The sequence below is a fragment of the Lutjanus erythropterus genome, chromosome 13, assembly GCF_056507025.1.
Source record: "Lutjanus erythropterus isolate fLutEry1 chromosome 13, fLutEry1.hap2, whole genome shotgun sequence".
Lineage (NCBI taxonomy): Eukaryota > Metazoa > Chordata > Actinopteri > Lutjaniformes > Lutjanidae > Lutjanus > Lutjanus erythropterus.
The window spans coordinates 39,255,170-39,276,495 of record NC_139329.1 but is presented as its reverse complement, the minus strand read 5'-3'; the positions used below and the strand labels follow the sequence as shown (position 1 = coordinate 39,276,495).

Here is a 21,326-nt window from a genome sequence, read left to right as displayed (position 1 = left end):
TTATATTATATTATATTATATTATATTATTGTTTGAGGACCAAGAAGACAAACAGCAGGTGAGTATTTGGAGTGTCAGCTGATCAGTTTCAGGTTTATTAAACTATTAAAAGAATCAAACTTCCCTGTACTCATCAGTTTATTATGTCGACCTGGATAAAGTTATCGTAGTGTGATGTAATCATTAGCAGATCTACAATAAATCAATCAACCTCAGCAGGTCATCATGTTGTGTATCTGTTTTTAAGAGACGTGTGTTATGATGTTGATGTGATCTTTGATCTCCAGCAGGTCTGTGTCTCAGTACAGTCAGCTAGTCGACCCGCTGGTTGAAGAAGTTCTCAGAGAAGTAGAATATTTCCCTCTGAGACGTGGAGGAGTCGAAGCAGCCGACCAACATTTTGACCAAAACTCATTTTAATTCAGTCTGTTCAAGTCAAGAGAGACGCTCATAAACACATCATGTTTAACAACACACACACACACACACACACACACACACACACACACACACACACAGATCAAGTGATTTCCTGTAAATGTAGAGGGGAGGAGCAACACTGACCATGTGATCCAGTAACATGAGAACAGGGAGGAACCTGAAAGTGAAAGTGTTCAGTCAGAACGTTCAGGTTCCATTTTGTGTGGACAGATCAGAGCAGACGGAGGAGAACTGAAGGCTGAGGCAGGGTGAGTGTTAATACAACATTTTGATGATTTTACTGTCAAAGTGTGTGAGTCAGTTTTCTCCCTGTGGACTGTAGAGGAAAGAAATGTTAGAATGAACTCAACAGTTTGATTCAGCTGTCGACACAAAGTCCTGATTGGCTGAAAAATTCACATGAAACCTGCTGAAACCTGAGAAAACAGACAGATTTAAAGAAAACTGAGGTGATTTATTATACTGTACACTGTGTGTGTGTGTGTGTGTGTGCGTGCATGTGTGCGTGCATGTGTGTGTGTGTGTGTGTGTGTGTGTGTGTGTGTGTGTGTGTGTGTGTTACTTCCTGTGTTTGACTCTTGAACAAACTTGTGCTCTGAGCTCACAGTCAGTTTTCCTGTTTCTCTCAGACTGAGTTCAGATCAGAAGATGAGTGTTTGTGTGGAGGAGGAGGAGGACAGAGCAGAGTCTCCAGTGTCCAGCTGTCTGTCTCTGAAGAGTGACTGGTCCAAAGATCGTCCTCCAGTCTTCAGTGATGAACCTGGACCCTCAGACTCAAAGTAAGAGACTGTTTTAACTGTAAACTGGGAGGTGACTAAAAGGGATCTGTTGTACAAAAGCAAAGAACATGGTGGTTTGGGTTCCATACAGTTTGATGACAGATTAAAAATGTTGTTTGTTAAAAAGATATCAGCTGACATTATCAGACATGTTTCCTGGCCTGGATAAGTGTCAATGTGGAGGAACAGAAGAGGATTTATGTGAATAAAAACATGTTGTTGTTTGCAGAGTTCAGTCCAACAGACAGAGAGCAGAGTCTCCAGTGTCCAGCTGTCTGTCCATGAAGAGTGACTGGTCCAAAGATGAACCTCCAGCCTTCAGTAATGAACCTGGACCCTCAGACACAAAGTAAGAGACTGTTTTTACTGTAAACTGACCTGATGGAAGATGATTCATTAAGGATAAAGACAAAATGCTAAAATATTTATATTGATGATGCAGAACTATGAGTGCAGATACTGTTTCAAACTAAGATGGATCTTATTTTATTTCTTCATCAAAACAGCTGAGAACCTCCATTTCATCATTTAAACTTCCATAAAATGTTCATATATCTTTGCTCTGATGTTGAAGTCGCTGTAAAGATTTTTAAATCTTCAGAATCTGAGAAAATGATCTTGAGATGTGTCCAGATGGATCCATGTAGCGTCTGTGTCCGACCCCAGTGTGTCTCTGCTGGGGGTGAATTGGTGACAGTAATCTTGAAACTGAAGCTGCCGTCTCTGCTCTCTTCACAGCCTCCAGACTTCATGGACAGAAACAGGTATTTTACCTCACAGAACAAGACCTGGACTGCAGACCGACAGTCAGAGCAGCACTGAACAAAGTAAGACTGCACATCTGTCCATCTTTCACATAAATAAGACTATAGAAGAGTAAAAAATAGACTTTATCTAATTATTCCAGGGGACGAACATGAGGGGGTCCCTGGTAAATCTTGTAAGGGTCCTTGGTTTAGATGAAGAGCTGCAGCTCAGCCTGTCGCCTCTGCTGTCAATCAAACACCTACACCGACTGGAGAAGCACAATAAATATCAGAGCCGATAAATGATCAGCTGATATTGACCTGTCACAGTTATAGATCAGTAATAAATAAAGTATCAGTTATAATATTTGATTGTTTAATCACTTAATTTGAATTCTTTGGTAAAATGTTCTATAAAAGCTGAAGTATATTTATGAAGTTTACACTACAGGTTATATGAACCTGTTTTTAAAAAACAAAAATGTGAAATTAACATTTATCTTATCAGTATCAGCCGTGAGAATCAATTTATCAGAATCAGCTGAATAAAATCCACATCATGAATCTCTAACACGGACACACAGTCAAAGGAAGTCAGAGAAAAAGAGAGAATTTCTGATGTTTCCTTGAAACTGGACTTTATAACCTTTACTTCTTTAAATATTCTTACATTGTTTTTTATTGGTAATGAAAATACCAACAGATTGTCTTTGTTTTGTCTCACAGCTTTTTTGTCTTTTTTAGTGGACGGTGGTCTGCAGGAGGTTTCAGATGAACATAAGATCAGTCTGAGGAGGAGATGTGAACGTGTGACTGAAGGAAGTGATGAAACAGGAAGTGAAACCCTCCTCAACAGGATCTACACTGAGCTCTACATCACAGAGGGACAGAGTGAAGAGGTTAATACCCAACATGAGGTGAGACAGCTGGAGACAACGTCCAAGAAGGAGACCCTCCATGAGACTCCAATCAAGTGCCAGGACATCTTTAAAGTCTTACCTGACCAACAGAGACGCATCAGAGTCGTTCTGACCAACGGCGTCGCTGGAGTTGGAAAAACCTTCTCAGTGCAGAAGTTCACTCTGGACTGGGCAGAGGGTTTGGAAAACCAAGATGTCAGTCTGCTGATTCTGCTTTCGTTCAGGGAGCTGAACTTGATCAAAGATGAGCAGTACAGTCTTCTCAGTCTGCTCCATGTTTTCCATCCAACATTACAGAAGGTCACAGCAGAGAAGCTGGCTGTCTGTAAACTTCTGTTCATCTTTGACGGCCTGGATGAAAGCAGACTTTCACTGGATTTCAACAACAGTCAGGTTGTGTCTGATGTCACACAGAAGTCATCAGTCAACGTGCTGCTGACAAACCTCATCAAGGGGAATCTGCTTCCCTCGGCTCTGGTCTGGATAACTTCCAGACCTGCGGCGGCCAATCAGATCCCTCCTTCATGTGTTGACAGGGTAACAGAAGTACGAGGCTTCACCGACGCCCAGAAGGAGGAGTACTTCAGGAGGAGGTCCAGTGATGAAGATCTGTCCAGCAGAATCATCTCACACATCAAGACATCCAGGAGCCTCCACATCATGTGTCTGATCCCAGTCTTCTGCTGGATCACTGCTACAGTTCTGGAGGACATGTTGACTACAGAGCAGAGAGGAGAGCTGCCCAAGACCCTGACTGACCTGTACTCACACTTCCTGCTGGTTCAGACAAAGAGGAAGAAGAACAAGTACCATGAGGGACATGAGACGAGTCCACAGGAGCTGACAGAGGCTGACAGGGAAGTTCTTCTGAAGCTGGGGAGGCTGGCGTTTGAACAACTGGAGGAAGGAAACATCATGTTCTACCAAGAAGACCTGGAGCGATGTGGTCTGGATGTCACAGAGGCCTCGGTGTACTCAGGAGTTTGTACAGAGATCTTCAAAAGAGAGAGTGTGATCTTCCAGAAAACAGTCTACTGCTTTGTTCATCTGAGCGTTCAGGAGTTTCTGGCTGCAGTCTACATGTTCCACTGTTACACCAACAGGAACACACGGGTACTGGAGGACTTCCTGGGGAAAGACCAAAACTATAGCAACACACAGGTACTGGAGGACTTCCTGTGGATATACAGAGACACAGGCCGTGGAAACAACTTATCTTTGGATGAGTTCCTGAGGAGAGTCATGATGAAATCCCTCAACAGTAAAAATGGCCACCTGGACCTGTTTGTCCGCTTCCTTCATGGTCTCTCTCTGAAGTCCAACCAGAGACTCTTAGGAGGCCTGCTGGGTCAGAGAGACTCAGGAGGCCTGCTGGATCAGAGAGACTCAGGAGGCCTGCTGGGTCAGAGAGACAACAGTCCAGAAATCATCCAGAGAGCCATCAACAACCTGAAGAAGATGAACAGTAATGAAATCTCTCCTGACAGAAGCATCAACATCTTCCACTGTCTGACGGAGATGAACGACCACTCAGTACATCAGGAGATCCAAGAGTTCCTGAAGTCAGAGAACAGATCAGAGAAGAAACTCTCTGTGTTCCAGTGCTCAGCTCTGGCCTACATGCTGCAGATGTCAGAGGAGGTTCTGGATGAGTTGGACCTGAAGAAGTACAACACATCAGATGAGGGACGATGGAGACTGATTCCAGCTGTGAGGAACTGCAGAAAGGCTCGGTAAGTCCAGATGTGATTATCAACATTATAAAGCAACAAAAAGCTGAAGCCTTCAGTATTAAAGAGACTTTACACACATGAACAATATAAAACTTCTACACTGTAAAAGTTTCCTTCAACTAGAATTAAAATAATAATAATGAATACAAATGTTTAATAATAATAATAGAAATAATTCAACATGTGTTAAACTACAAATATCTACAAAAGTCATTTTTTGTGTTTATAGTCATCAAGTCAGTGAAACAAGTTTCTTCTGTCGTCTTCTGTCTTTCTTTGGGTGATGGAGGTTTGATACAAATTCAGCAGGGAAATATGAGGACTTGAAAATGTTTTGACAGTAGTTTTATTTTTTACAGTGTGTGCACTATGTTTCTATAATGTGTCTGTTTATTGATCTTTTTATATTCAGACACACAGACATGTAATACTTGTGATCTGAGGGAAGTTTTTTCACTTGATCTTTTATTCAGTTATTGCTGTCATATTTCTTCTCAGCAGTTTCTGATCTATTTCATATGAAGAACTGTTCCGTTCATTTTTACAGTTTATTCCTAATATCTATAATTATTGATTGATTTGAGAGAGGATGTGAGGGGAGGCCATCCTCCCTCTTGAAGAACAAATCAAACGTCCCCCTCTCCATCCTCATTAATAAAAGGTGTGATTTTACATCATTTAGTTCCAATAATGAAGATCTTTTCAGATGATTTGCTGCACTAGAAATGAGTTTGTTTTATAACCAGTAATGAAGATCTCTGTCTCTGGTAGTTCAGTCTGGGCTGATGTTGTTGTTCAGTTCAGAACTAACCCTCTTTTAGCAGGACACAGGAACTTGGCTTGGTTCTGGAAGAGGTGTAGCACTTATTCACTGACAAACATCCTAAACTGTTGACACACTTCACTGCTGCGTTCACTGAGCGACGTCTGTGGATCATGTGGTCGAGTCTAAAGTAGTTCTAGTAGATTCAACTGCAGAAAGAAAGTAGTTCCTACATGAAACTGCTCACAACAAAGTCTGAGGATTATTTTGAGAAACCAGGTCGTGATTTCTGGAAAGAGACGTTGAATTTTTCAAATGTATTTTTTGTCACTTTGAGCTCCACAGGACTCGTGTCATCCAGCTCTGTTATATTGTAGAGAAGGCAGACATCTCTACGGCCAAAACTAGGATTCAAGATTCTTTATTATTGTTCTGCTGCAGACAAGAACACAATGAACTTATGATGGAACTCCCTGAGATTAGAAAAGATACAAGAGAACATTAGAAAAATACATCAAGAACACAATATACAAGTATAGAAATATACAAATATTAAAATATGGAAATGTAAAGGTATGAAAAGAAAATATATCTTTATTTTATCTCTATATTTCTACATTGTAGATTAATACTGGAGACATCAAAACTGTGAAATATGGAATTATGTTGTAAACAAAAAGACATAAAAATTAGGTAAACCCTGTTTTTGTTTTTTCAGAATGTGTTTAATGTGAACAGGTAGGTGTTCATCCTGCCAGGCTCTCGGCCTGCAGCTCCTCCACCGGTGCCCACTTGTTAGCTGCAGGGTCATCAGCTGGGGACCACCGCTCATAGATGTTTGGCTCCTTAGCCCAGAACATCTCCTGGTGGCGGGGCAGTGAACAGGGACGCCTCCCTGCAGCTGACCTTCTTCAGGAGTTGTTTGCTCCTCATGCCTTGTCTCACCTTCTCAGTCAGAGCCAAAAGCTTGCCTTCTCTAGTGGGAGTTTGTGGGGGTGTGGGAGGGGGTTCAGGCTGTGTTCAGCAGTTTTACAGCTTTAGGGAACAAGCTGTTTTTCAGTCTTGTGGTGTGTGCATGTATTTCCTGTATGTCCTGCCAGAGGGGAGGAGTTTGATGAGGTGGTGGGCAGGGTGAGCTGAGTCTCTGCTGATGTTTGAGGCTCTGCCCCGACATCAGGCCTGATAGATGTCTTCCACTGCCGCTGACATATACATCAATACACATGTCATCAAAACTATGAAACATGGAGATTTTGACTTCATGGAAACTTTGAAGCTTTTCCATCTGGTCACCTTAATGTGAGAAATGCAAACACAAACTGTCAGACAACGTGTTTCCTTTCTGCACCATTTCACAACAGAGACACTAAAGGCAACATATGCAGAGAAAGTAGCAGCTCTCATTTCCACGCTGGTTTTCATTGAATTTGCAGCCACAGTCTTTGTGTATTTGTCAGCTGATTTCCTCAGACAGCAGCTCAGGACACAGTCAGCTCCTGGGACGTCCTCCAGGTTCATTCTGCCAGTGAAGGAGAGCTCAGTAGGTTCAGTTCACTGGAGGATTTTTATCTTCACCAGGCTCACAGAAGAAATGATCTTGTTAAACTGCTGAACTCCACTTGAGAAAAACTATCATCCATAAATAATCATCATTCAGTCTTTAGTACTAATGAAACTATTAATGCAACAGGAGTCATTCAGTTCATTTAGTGTGAGATGAAAAGCAGATGGAGAAACATAAGATTCATCAAAATACACACAAACACATGACTGAGGTAAATATATACGAGTGCAGTAACAACCTGCAGTGATTTTACACTTCATTAAAATAAAGTTTAACAAACACAAATCAGCTGTTCATCAAAATAAGACACGTTTACGTCACAGTCATTTGGACACTTGTGTCCAAAAACAGCAGTTTGTGTTTCCTGATGTTGTTCAGGAAAACTTTGACATGTGGACAGAAGGAGCTCAAGTTTCAAACCACAAACCTTGTGATCAGTGACTGACCAGCTGAGCTGCAGACGCTCAGGTTCATGTGCTTTGTCACTTTATTTTTATAATAAAGAGTCAGATTTTATTATTCTTTAACTTTCATATTCTCTGTCATCACAGGTTTAATCTCTGTGGACTCTCAGAGACTCACTGTGAAGTCGTGGTCTCAGCTCTGAAGTCCAACACCTCCCATCTGACAGAACTGGACCTGAGCTACAACAACCTGTATGATTCAGGAGTGAAGTTTCTGTCAGCTGGACTGGAGAGTCCACACTGTCGACTGGAGACTCTGAGGTCAGTTCATGTATTTTGCTCTTGTACAGTGTATATCTACCAAAATGAAATCCACAAGAGAAGTTTTAAATTTCCTTCAGTTCTCTTGTTTTCTGGGTTTGTTCCAGCACAAATCACAACAGCTCTTTTTTAAAGTTTGTCAGTCTGAACAGTTTATCTGTGAATTTAGTCTGAAGTCAAACTGGATTCATGTTATTAAGGAAACTGTAGGATTTATCCTTCAATGTGCTGCCAAATTAAATCAACATTTATCATTTTTGTTCCATGTGAGACATCAAGAAATCAAAAAAGTCAAACAAGTTCAACACATGTTCAGGAATGTCTTTTTATACAAAAACTTTACAACACAGTATTTTACTGGAACTGATACATGAACACACACACACACACACACACACACACACACACACACACACACACACACACACACACACACACACACACACACACACACACAGATTCAGGTGTTTGAAGTTTGGTGTCTGATGTTTGACCAACGACAGGCGACACTTCAACATGTGATATATTTTCTAGATTCTCAGACTCTTTAATTTTCAGCAATTTACAGACAAAATGAATTTTTTGGTTGTTTAATTTTGAACTTTATATTTTTAATTGATGACACTGACTGATACTGTGATTTAAATGTGTGATTCTTTTGGAATCTTATTTTTCCTCTCAACCTCTGGTTTTATTTATTTATTTATTTATTTATTTATTTATTTATTGATTTGTTGTATAATGACACAGTCTTCCTTGAAGAATCTGATATGACGGTGAAATAAATTGATTATCTGATCCCCTCCTTCTCTCTTCCTCCACCATTTAAAGTGTCATCATTAGTGGTTGGTTAACAATATTTAACAGTGGAGTCGAGGGATGAAGTGGAGCTGCTGGGTTCAGACACAACAAGGAGGGAATAGAAGGAAACCAGACCAGAAACAAACACACAAGATCATTTAGACAAACTGATTGATTTGAATTATAGTCGTATGATTGAAAGATCTTCCTTTTTCTGTTAGATACTGAAGATATTGATATTCTCAGCTAAGTTCTTTCTACTTTATGTTTTTTTCTTCCTTCTTTTTTTCTCTCTCTCTCCTTCACTCCTAACCTCCATCTTATTATCCTCTAATTAAGGAACACTTATATTCTATATGAGGGAAAGGTGATTATATATTCAGGAAAAAAGAAGACTGGTGAAAATAATTAATAAACTAGAACTGCAAGCAGTTATGAACGGGGGCCAAGCCTCCCCGCGCGAGCCGGTCCCAGCGGCCCTCGGAACCCACCGCCGCGGGCCCCGAGGGACGCGGGGCTCGGGGCGATCGCGGGGACGCGCGCCGTCGTCCGAGCTGCGGTATTCATGACCAATCATTAGGTAACTTTGCGGTCCGCCTCAGGAGGGAACCCACATCATGCACAGCGAATTTAGGACGACTCTGAGCAACTTTTGGGAAACCTGATGTTTTTGGGTTTGTAGCGCCCCCTATTGGCCGATCCGCACCAAATTTGGCACAGCGTCTGTGGATGACCTCTGGAACGAGCGTGTTAAGTTTGAAGTCAAAAGACTTTAGTTTGACCTAAATATGACACAACATGCGTTTTTTGAGCTAGCCAAAAAATCGTTCGGTTATAATTAGCGCATTTTTTGGTGTGCAACAATTCTTTTGATAACTTTTCGTCAGACACGTCTAGACATCGTATGTGCAAAGTTTGGCGCAGATGGCGCTTAAACTGTAGGAAGAGTTCGAAAAAGTAGGTTTCGGACATGCGGCGACTTAGCGACGGCAATTTTCGGCAAAAGTGGGCGTGGCCTACGTCAGAAAATCCAGCGCTTTTCAGGGAACACGGCAATATGAGATTTTTGTACGTCTCATTTAAAATGTGGAAGTTATAGTCAAAAATGCGTTATAGCGCCACCTTGTTGGGTTTGTAGCGCCCCCTATTGGCCGATCAGCACCAAATTTGGCACAGAGTCTGTGGATGACCTCGGGAACGAGCTTGTTAAGTTTGAAGTCGAAAGACTGTAGTTTGACCGAAATATGACACAACATGCGTTTTTTGAGCTAGCCAAAAAATCGTTCGGTTATAATTAGCGAATTTTTTGTCGTTCAACGATTCCTTTGATAACTTTAGATCAGACACGTCTAGACATCGTATGTGCAAAGTTTGGCTCACATGGCGCTTAAACTGTAGGAGGAGTTCGAAAAAGTAGGTTTCGGACATGTGGCGACTTAGCGACGGGAATTTTCGGCGAAAGTGGGCGGGGCCTACGTCAGAAAATCCAGCGCTATTCAGGGAATACGGCAATATAAGAATTTTCAAGGTGTCATTTAAAATGTGGAAGTTATAGGCAAAAATGCGTTATAGCGCCCCCTAGTGGAGCACAAACGCGATTTTCGGTAGGCGGGGTCTGAGTCCTATTCTACATGTACCCATAAAATTTCAAAACCCTAAGTATTATACTTTGGCAGAAATTAATTTTTTTTGTTTATCTTGTAATAAGCCCCGCCCACATTGACCTGTCATGACCCCCTTGAAGATATGGCCTCAGGACCGGCCCTACGTCGTACGAACCAAATTTCGTAGAAATCGGTGCAGCCGTTCTAGAGATATAAACTTCCCATATCTCTAGCGCCCCCTAGGCGCCAAAATTCGCCAAATTCAGCTCATAGGCTCCCAGTCTCATGCCAACCAAGGATCTCTGATTTGGTGTCGATAGCATTTACTTTGACTGAGATATGCAACATTTTCCATTTTTACGGCTAGCTACGGAAATTTGTTCGTTAATAATTCGCGGAATTTTCAACCCAAAAAAAATCTTTTGATAACTTTTTGTCAGGAGGAGCAGAAGAGTGTCCGGGCCAATTTTCGTGCAGATCGAACAAAATCCCTAGGAGGAGTTCGAAAAAGCTGGTTTGCCAGTTTTTGCGATTTTGCGAAAAAATTATTTAGGCGGAAGTGGGCGTGGCCAATTACAAAGTGACTCAGCTCCATTCAAGGAATATGGGGATATAAGGTTTTTGAATGTGCGACATACGGTGTGGGAGTTTTAGGCCAAAACGCGTTGTCCTTGGTTATAGCGCCCCCTGCAGGCGTACATGTGCAGTTTTTTGCGTCTGAGGTACGTGCCAGGGTGTGGGCCAGCCCTCAAATTTGCATCGTCCAAACTTGCACGGTTTAGCCTGCAGCAGGACTTTTATTGGCGGAAGAATAAAAATAATAAAAATCTGAGCGAAAACAATAGGGTTCCCAGCACCGCTGGTACTGGGAAACGCGTATGCTTGCATCCGCGTTCCCCAGTCCCCGCGGGCTTGGCCCCCTAATTAAATGAAATGAAGTCTTCATTTAGTTTTTTGTTCTTTTTCTCCTCCTGCTTGTCATTTTCTCTGGTTTTTCTCTTCATTGTGTAAAACAAGTTCAGACTGAGCGTCTCCAGCTTCTATCAGGAAACTCTGGCTTCCTAATATGATCCTTCTCACAGTCACTTTACAGGAGCTTTGACTGATGCTCTCCTGACATACTGACTCTTTTTATTGACTTTCATTTTGTTTGTCAAACTGTAGATTGTTTATTTGTACGTTTGTGTGTCTGTTGTATCTCAGGTAGTTATTACAGGGATTTCATGCTATATTTGATGTTTTCTTTTTATGTCTTGTTTGGGTTTATGGTCTTTAGTATTAATGATGTATTGGCAGGTTTTGTTATTCATAGGAAAATATGAGCAGTCTTCAAATGTTGACTTTGAATGTTTGAGGGTTAAACTCTCCTGTAAAAAGACTAAAATGCTCAGAATATTTCAAATAAAAGAACGTTGAAATGCTTTTGTTCAGGAAACCCCCTTCAAATCTGTTGATATGAGCAGATTTCAGAACAAACTGTAGATGGTGGCAGTTTTCTCTTCTGCCCCGACTAAGACCAAGGTGGTGTTGATATTGATTAGAAGGAAGTTCAATTTAACATGAAGAGCTTCTGGTTCAGATAATGAAGGCAGATTTTATCATGTCATTTCTGTGTTAAACAGTTCCAAAGCTTCAATATATGATTCTAATGATTTTCACATCAAACTCTTTGACTCAATTAAATGAACTTTGTTAAACTTTTCAGACGCCATCTTGATTCTCGAGGGGGATTTTCAGCTGTTAGTCGAGCCTTATATTGACTCTACTCAGCTCTGCTCCAGCTTCACACACACTTTCATCTTTTTGTTTATCATCCTTTTTAAAAGATTGAAATGTTGTAGATATCTGCTGATTATTACATCCTTCCACCAATGACACTGTTTTCTCCTCACGTCATCGTTCGTTCTCTCGTATTGATGATTTCTTTGTTTCTCCATCACTTGTTAAATAAACCTCCAGAGTGACGGGACGTCATCTGCTTTTGTCTGACCCTCTCCTATTATCTTTTCTGTGGAAAACTTCTTGGGTTCAGTCAAAGTCAAAAGATGGAGATTTAACACGACTCTTTTACAAAATAATGATTTTCTAACTAACGTTACTGAAAGAGTGAGTGACTTCATACAAGACAATCGTCAGTCAGAAGTCAACCCATACATACTCTGGGAATCAACCCCGTGTCATAGAAGAGGAGTTTGCATCTCCTTTTCTTCGTATCTGAACAGAATTCATCAAGAGAAACTCGAGGAATCAGACCAGGAAATAAGTTTTCTTGAATCCCAACAAACGTTAAATTATATTGAGGACAGGCAGAAATTCTTATCTGCTGCAAAGTCGACTTACAGATCTCTTTCTTCTGCACAGGCAGAATTTCTTCACTTCAAAACCCAAACAAAACACTATGAATATGCAGAAAGTTAAAACAATCAGAACGTCAAGCTTCTATAGACTGTATCAAAAACATTCATGGTGTACTATGAACACTTCCATCTGAAATTAATCATATTTTTACTTCTTTTTATTCTAATTTCTACAGTTCTGAAGCAGAGAAGTGCTGGGACAGCTGTTAAACATGTCTGTAAAGTTCAGGACTTGATGAAATGAATTTTTATTTGATAAAGTTTGATTTATTTCATATTGAACATTTTGAAATTGTACAGAAAACATGTGTCTGTATTTTTCATCAAATGACACATGATTGTTTGAATGAGAAGAAACAGAAGAGAATGAAAGTGAAAGTAACAACATGTCTGATTTGATGATTATTCCAGACTGGTCTGAGATCAGCAGCATGTTATTAATGTGTGTTGACATGAATAGGTGTGTGAATGTTGTGCTGACATTTGGATGATGTGTGTAGAAGGCTGACATTATGATGATCCACAATAACACAATGACAAAGTCACTCTGCTCATTTTAGAGAAAAGTTCATTGATTAGGACATAGTAATGTTGAGCTGCACATTTAAAACCTCAACACATCTGATTGGATTATAAATGGATTTTTATCTTCATCATTTATTCTTTATTCAGATTGAGGGGCTGCAGTTTGTCAGAGATCAGCTGTGCTTCTCTGGTCTCAGCTCTGAAGTCCAACCCCTCCCATCTGACACATCTGGACCTGAGTGACAACGAAGACCTGAAGGATTCAGGAGTGAAGCTTCTGTCAGCTGGACTGGAGAGTCCACACTGTCGACTGGAGACTCTGGGGTCAGTTCATGTATTTTGCTCTTGTACAGTGTATATCTACCAAAATGAAATCCACAAGAGAAGTTTTAAATTTCCTTCAGTTCTCTTGTTTTCTGGGTTTGTTTCAGCACAAATCACAACAGCTCTTTTTTAAAGTTTGTCAGTCTGAACAGTTTATCTGTGAATTTAGTCTGAAGTCAAACTGGATTCATGTTATTAAGGAAACTGTAGGATTTATCCTTCAATGTGCTGCCAAATTAAATCAACATTTATCATTTTTGTTCCATGTGAGACATCAAGAAATCAAAAAAGTCAAACAAGTTCAACACATGTTCAGGAATGTCTTTTTATACAAAACCTTCACAACACAGTATTTTACTGGAACTGATACATAAACACACACACACACACACACACACACACACACACACACACACACACACACACACACACACACACACAGATTCAGGTGTTTGAAGTTTGGTGTCTGATGTTTGACCAACGACAGGCGACACTTCAACATGTGATATATTTTCTAGATTCTCAGACTCTTTAATTTTCATCAATTTACAGACAAAATGAATTTTTTTGGTTGTTTAATTTTTAACTTTATATTTTTAATTGATGACACTGACTGATACTGTGATTTAAATGTGTGATTCTTTTGGAATCTTATTTTTCCTCTCAACCTCTGGTTTTATTTATTTATTTGTTTATTGATTTGTTGTATAATGACACAGTCTTCCTTGAAGAATCTGATATGACGGTGAAATAAATTGATTATCTGATCCCCTCCTTCTCTCTTCCTCCACCATTTAAAGTGTCATCATTAGTGGTTGGTTAACAATATTTAACAGTGGAGTCGAGGGATGAAGTGGAGCTGCTGGGTTCAGACACAACAAGGAGGGAATAGAAGGAAACCAGACCAGAAACAAACACACAAGATCATTTAGACAAACTGATTGATTTGAATTATAGTCGTATGATTGAAAGATCTTCCTTTTTCTGTTAGATACTGAAGATATTGATATTCTCAGCTAAGTTCTTTCTACTTTATGTTTTTTTCTTCCTTCTTTTTTTCTCTCTCTCTCCTTCACTCCTAACCTCCATCTTATTATCCTCTAATTAAGGAACACTTATATTCTATATGAGGGAAAGGTGATTATATATTCAGGAAAAAAGAAGACTGGTGAAAATAATTAATAAATTAAATTAAATGAAGTCTTCATTTAGTTTTTTGTTCTTTTTCTCCTCCTGCTTGTCATTTTCTCTGGTTTTTCTCTTCATTGTGTAAAACAAGTTCAGACTGAGCGTCTCCAGCTTCTATCAGGAAACTCTGGCTTCCTAATATGATCCTTCTCACAGTCACTTTACAGGAGCTTTGACTGATGCTCTCCTGACATACTGACTCTTTTTATTGACTTTCATTTTGTTTGTCAAACTGTAGATTGTTTATTTGTACGTTTGTGTGTCTGTTGTATCTCAGGTAGTTATTACAGGGATTTCATGCTATATTTGATGTTTTCTTTTTATGTCTTGTTTGGGTTTATGGTCTTTAGTATTAATGATGTATTGGCAGGTTTTGTTATTCATAGGAAAATATGAGCAGTCTTCAAATGTTGACTTTGAATGTTTGAGGGTTAAACTCTCCTGTAAAAAGACTAAAATGCTCAGAATATTTCAAATAAAAGAACGTTGAAATGCTTTTGTTGAGGAAACCCCCTTCAAATCTGTTGATATGAGCAGATTTCAGAACAAACTGTAGATGGTGGCAGTTTTCTCTTCTGCCCCGACTAAGACCAAGGTGGTGTTGATATTGATTAGAAGGAAGTTCAATTTAACATGAAGAGCTTCTGGTTCAGATAATGAAGGCAGATTTTATCATGTCATTTCTGTGTTAAACAGTTCCAAAGATTCAATATATGATTCTAATGATTTTCACATCAAACTCTTTGACTCAATTAAATGAACTTTGTTAAACTTTTCAGACGCCATCTTGATTCTCGAGGGGGATTTTCAGCTGTTAGTCGAGCCTTATATTGACTCTACTCAGCTCTGCTCCAGCTTCACACACACTTTCATCTTTTTCTTTATCATCCTTTTTAAAAGATTGAAATGTTGTAGATATCTGCTGATTATTACATCCTTCCACCAATGACACTGTTTTCTCCTCACGTCATCGTTCGTTCTCTCGTATTGATGATTTCTTTGTTTCTCCATCACTTGTTAAATAAACCTCCAGAGTGACGGGACGTCATCTGCTTTTGTCTGACCCTCTCCTATTATCTTTTCTGTGGAAAACTTCTTGGGTTCAGTCAAAGTCAAAAGATGGAGATTTAACACGACTCTTTTACAAAATAATGATTTTCTAACTAACGTTACTGAAAGAGTGAGTGACTTCATACAAGACAATCGTCAGTCAGAAGTCAACCCATACATACTCTGGGAATCAACCCCGTGTCATAGAAGAGGAGTTTGCATCTCCTTTTCTTCGTATCTGAACAGAATTCATCAAGAGAAACTCGAGGAATCAGACCAGGAAATAAGTTTTCTTGAATCCCAACAAACGTTAAATTATATTGAGGACAGGCAGAAATTCTTATCTGCTGCAAAGTCGACTTACAGATCTCTTTCTTCTGCACAGGCAGAATTTCTTCACTTCAAAACCCAAACAAAACACTATGAATATGCAGAAAGTTAAAACAATCAGAACGTCAAGCTTCTATAGACTGTATCAAAAACATTCATGGTGTACTATGAACACTTCCATCTGAAATTAATCATATTTTTACTTCTTTTTATTCTAATTTCTACAGTTCTGAAGCTGAGAAGTGCTGGGACAGCTGTTAAACATGTCTGTACAGTTCAGGACTTGATGAAATGAATTTTTATTTGATAAAGTCTGATTGATTTCATATTGAACATTTTGAAATTGTACAGAAAACATGTGTCTGTATTTTTCATCAAATGACACATGATTGTTTGAATGAGAAGAAACAGAAGAGAATGAAAGTGAAAGTAACAACATGTCTGATTTGATGATTATTCCAGACTGGTCTGAGATCAGCAGCATGTTATTAATGTGTGTTGACATGAATAGGTGTGTGAATGTTGTGCTGACATTTGGATGATGTGTGTAGAAGGCTGACATTATGATGATCCACAATAACACAATGACAAAGTCACTCTGCTCATTTTAGAGAAAAGTTCATTGATTAGGACATAGTAATGTTGAGCTGCACATTTAAAACCTCAACACATCTGATTGGATTATAAATGGATTTTTATCTTCATCATTTATTCTTTATTCAGATTGAGGGGCTGCAGTTTGTCAGAGATCAGCTGTGCTTCTCTGGTCTCAGCTCTGAAGTCCAACCCCTCCCATCTGACAGAACTGGACCTGAGCTACAACAGAGACCTGGAGGATTCAGGAGTGAAGCTTCTGTCAGCTGGACTGGAGAATCCACACTGTCGACTGGAGACTCTGAGGTCAGTTCATGTATTTTGCTCTTGTACAGTGTATATCTACCAAAATGAAATCCACAAGAGAAGTTTTAAATTTCCTTCAGTTCTCTTGTTTTCTGGGTTTGTTTCAGCACAAATCACAACAGCTCTTTTTTAAAGTTTGTCAGTCTGAACAGTTTATCTGTGAATTTAGTCTGAAGTCAAACTGGATTCATGTTATTAAGGAAACTGTAGGATTTATCCTTCAATGTGCTGCCAAATTAAATCAACATTTATCATCTTTGTTCCATGTGAGACATCAAGAAATCAAAAAAGCACTTAGACACAGAAAACACCAAAGAGAAACGTACATAAAAGCGGCAACAAGAAGTAAAAAACAATAAAAGCCACAATAAAAATGTAAAAATAAATCAAAGTGTCAATAATAAATAAAAACAGTTCAAATGTAGAAGACATTAATCAGGTAAAACAGGAACATCTAGAACTAAAATGCAGTACAGTTAAAGATTGAAATTGTCCTGTGGATAAAAATGAGGAAAGCTTTAAATTGTTCTGCCTGTTGATCAACATTACAGGTGCACAATATGAAAAAGTGGATTTTCCAGATTGAGTAAAATCAGTCGACAGCTGCAGTGTAATCCAGTCACTAGACCGAGTTTGATAAGAGCCCACATCAAAAGAAATGATTGAACTGATGTACGAAGGTAAAAGAGCCATAAGATCTTTATAAATCAATAAAAGCCAGTGTCTTTCACGTCTTACACAGAGAGAGGGACACCCAACCTTAGTATACAAGTCACAATGATGGCTGTTATAACTGTCTCCAGTGATGAATCTGAAGGCAGAGTGATAAACAGAGTCCAGGGGCTTCAGAGTGGCAGCAGAGGTGTGCATGTATAAAATATCACCACAGTCTGAGACTGATAAAAAAAAAGTTTCCTCAACAAGCATCTTTCTACACTGCAGCAGAAAGGAGAGTCTGTTTCTATAAAAGAAAGCAGTTTTCATTGGTAGAGAAGTCAGCAGCTTGGAAACATGATATTTAAAGGTGAACTTTTCATGGATCCAAATACCAAAGTACTTCTACTCTGTGAGCCTTTCAGTATTTGTACCATTGTTGGTGGAGATGATGAGGCTGTCAAGGTTCATATTTTTTGATGTGCTGAACAACATGAATTTAGATTTGTCTGCATTGAGAAGCAGTTTATTATTACTGAGTGCAACTTGTAGACGAGAAAAGCAGTGTTGGAGGGAATTTATGTCAGAGTGTGCATCATTCACAATACACAACAAAATGGTGTCATCTGCATAAAGATGAATATTCCAGCCAGTGACAGCTGAGGTCATATCATTGATATAAAGTGTGAACAGGACAGACCCCAGGATTGAGCCTTGACTGAAAGCTTCAAAATATGTGTAATGTAGCCGACCACAACTGGAGCAGCAAGTTTTAAAAAGTCTAGAATAAAGAAGAATCAATTTGTGATGAAACCAGAGGCTTGACCTGTTCTGTATTGTATATTTTTTAAAGGTTCATGCTTATTAACAGGGCGGCCCTGTAGCTCAGTTGGTAGAGCGTCTGCCTCATGTATGGAGGCTGTTAGTCCTCTGCAGCAGCTGCTGGTTCAACTCCTGCCTGCAGCCCTTTGCTGCATGTCCTCCCCTCTCTCTCTACCCCCTTTCCTGTCTGCTCTTCAGCTGTCCTGTCCAATAAAGACAAAAACACCAAAACATAACTTCAAAATAAAGCTGCATGATTATTAACTATTGAGTTAAACGTAGCAGAAACAGCAGAAGTGCTGGGACAGCTGTTAAACATGTTTGTAAAGTTCAGGACTTGATGAAATGAATATTTATTTGATAAAGTCTGATTGATTTCATATTGAACATTTTGAAATTGTACAGAAAACATGTGTCTGTATTTTTCATCAAATGACACATGATTGTTTGAATGAGAAGAAACAGAAGAGAATGAAAGTGAAAGTAACAACATGTCTGATTTGATGATTATTCCAGACTGGTCTGAGATCAGCAGCATGTTATTAATGTGTGTTGACATGAATAGGTGTGTGAATGTTGTGCTGACATTTGGATGATGTGTGTAGAAGGCTGACATTATGATGATCCACAATAACACAATGACAAAGTCACTCTGCTCATTTTAGAGAAAAGTTCATTGATTAGGACATAGTAATGTTGAGCTGCACATTTAAAACCTCAACACATCTGATTGGATTATAAATGGATTTTTATCTTCATCATTTATTCTTTATTCAGATTGAGGTGGTGCAGTTTGTCAGAGATCAGCTGTGCTTCTCTGGTCTCAGCTCTGAAGTCCAACCCCTCCCATCTGACAGAACTGGACCTGAGCTACAACAACCTGCAGGATTCAGATGTGAAGCAGCTGCTTGATCTTGTGGAGAGTCCACACTGTCGACTGGAGACTGTGAGGTCAGTAGAGGGGCGGAGTCAGTCCATGCTGGTTTCAGCAGTATTGAAGTAAACACAGTTTGAATCAAAGTAAAGATCCAGTATTTCCTGTTTTCCTCAGTGAAGCTGTGAGAGGAGAACGGTGACAGGCTTCAGGATCTCAAAGTCTTTGTTTCAACACTAAACAATTGATCAGTTCATCTTTGTCACAGATCTCAGATCAGTCTGACTGAAGCCTGCAAATCACTGGCTCTTATTTCATAGAACCATGGTTACATTTAGTAACCATGTGGTCTTTGTACAGACCAGAACCTGCTGAAGTCCAGGAACCACAGCTGATGATTTGTCTTCAGTCTTTGTATGAACATGTAGGACCTTTAACATCATAAATATATATATCTGTCCATGTGTCTTTAGTTTTGTCCAAATATTTTGAATGTTCACATGTTTATCATGTTAATATTTGAAAAGTAGATGAAATATTCAAAGTGAGACTCTGGTTTTTAACAGCTTTGAACTCTAACAGCAGTAAATCCATCATTAAAGTGAGCAGTGAATGTCTCTGTGTTTCTGCAGTCATGATGCGTTCAGGGACTCTCAGCAGGTTATTTCCACTGTGTACTTGAGTGAAATCTGCAGAGTCAACAGACCTGATGGTCTGTGAGCTTCCAGCTCAGTGTGTCGACTCCAACAGGTTAACATGAGAGCTGAAAGGAAGCAGCTTCGCTCCACAGCCGCTCCACTTGTGCTCTGAACAGGACTGAAGTCCTGCTGCTCTTTATACTGGATGTGATGAAGAAGAGTCTCTGTAAACACTGATTTATGACTCCTGCTGTCTCTCTGCTTCTCTCATCAGCTGGAGGCCATGATCTCAGTCAGAGTGATGATGATGAAGGAGTTTGTGTTGAGAGGATCAGCTGTGTCCTGATGATCCACAGAGGTTGAAGCAGCAGCAGTTTGTGTGTGGAGAGACTCTGACTGGGCCGAGTTACTGGGAGGTGGAGTGGAGAGGAGAGCTTCATCCAGCACTGACTGACAGAGGAAAACCCCATAATATTCAAGAGACCACCGTCGCTACAGTTAACTAGCTAACATTAGCTTAGCTCAGTGTTTCTGCTGGTAACATTTATCTGTGGTAATTAGCTTTTAACACGACTGTGCTGTGAAGAATGCAGGAGGACGCTGTAGTAACACTGATGAACAGAGTTTTTATTTCTCTCCTGTGACATTGAACACAACACACGGCCTCTCAGTAACTATTCTGCTCATGTAGCCACGTTACAGCTGACTGAAGTAACTTCACTTCCCCTTTAACCTGAGCCTCGAGGAGACGAAAAACAAAACGTAAAGTACACAAATACAGTTTATTTTTATTGATTATATTGATGCTGAATTGACAAGAAGATGTGTGTATTGATTACTGATGTGGGCTAATTATCAGCTAATTGTACTAATACAGTTTTGTCTTCATACAATGTAATTATCACTTGTTGTTATTGTGCCATTAGTTTTGGCTTCAGTTCTCGATATTTTGTCTCAGTAAATTTGTGTTTATCAAAGACCAAAGTTAGCTGGTTCTAAAAATGACTTAATTCCAGACCTGAGAGAATCAAAACAGTCACATGATCAACTTACTTCCTGTGGCTTCAACAAATCTGAACTCTGCTGTTTGTGTTTTTATCAACTATTTGTACATTACAGATAAAAAGATAAGACAGTTATTGTATTATTACTACATACATATGTGGTCAAATCCTCCTCTGTAAGTTTTTTGAGTGATCAGATCACAACATGTTTTGGTGATTCATTTAAAATTATATTTAACACTGTCCACCTGAGATCTGGTCACCCAAGACACTCGTTAACACCAGGTATCATATCTGTACATATATTAAATATTACATGTGGTATTTGTCTTATATAACGGAGGTTTCCTGTCAGAAAAGTGAGTCTTAAAGCAACGTAATGCAGTGAAAATATTCTAATTATAGTATATAAGTATAAGTATATGTACACTTGAATGATACGTTAGGTGTCTAAAATCCGACCCTGTCCACAGCAGGACAGTGTTCAGCTTCCTACACTGATACTCCTGCTGCGTCTCCAAACTGGCAGCATGTCGACCTCCACCTGCTGTAGGTAGTACCTCGTACAACCACACCTCAAATAT

General features: G+C 39.5%; 1 protein-coding gene across 7 annotated transcripts; it reads left to right on the top strand.

Annotated features, from left to right (window-relative positions):
• The first annotated feature begins 243 nt into the window (after positions 1-243).
• On the top strand, positions 244-20,636 carry LOC146317129 (NACHT, LRR and PYD domains-containing protein 12-like). 7 transcript variants are annotated; one of them, XM_084733611.1, is made up of 9 exons: positions 254-689; positions 1,071-1,220; positions 1,450-1,569; positions 1,959-2,047; positions 2,693-3,999; positions 4,048-4,619; positions 7,498-7,671; positions 13,106-13,282; positions 16,574-17,012. In XM_084733611.1, the coding sequence occupies exons 2-9, from the start codon at positions 1,090-1,092 to the stop codon at positions 16,881-16,883; spliced, it is 2,880 nt and encodes a 959-aa protein (XP_084589737.1). In that variant the 5' UTR covers positions 254-689; positions 1,071-1,089; the 3' UTR covers positions 16,884-17,012. The 7 variants fall into 7 exon arrangements, with proteins under 7 accessions (XP_084589742.1, XP_084589740.1, XP_084589737.1 ...); XM_084733612.1 differs by having other exon boundaries at positions 265-689; positions 2,711-3,999; positions 16,574-17,010; XM_084733615.1 differs by lacking the exon at positions 16,574-17,012 and adding exons at positions 19,004-19,177; positions 20,013-20,636 and having other exon boundaries at positions 267-689; positions 2,711-4,619.
• Positions 20,637-21,326: the final 690 nt, after the last annotated feature.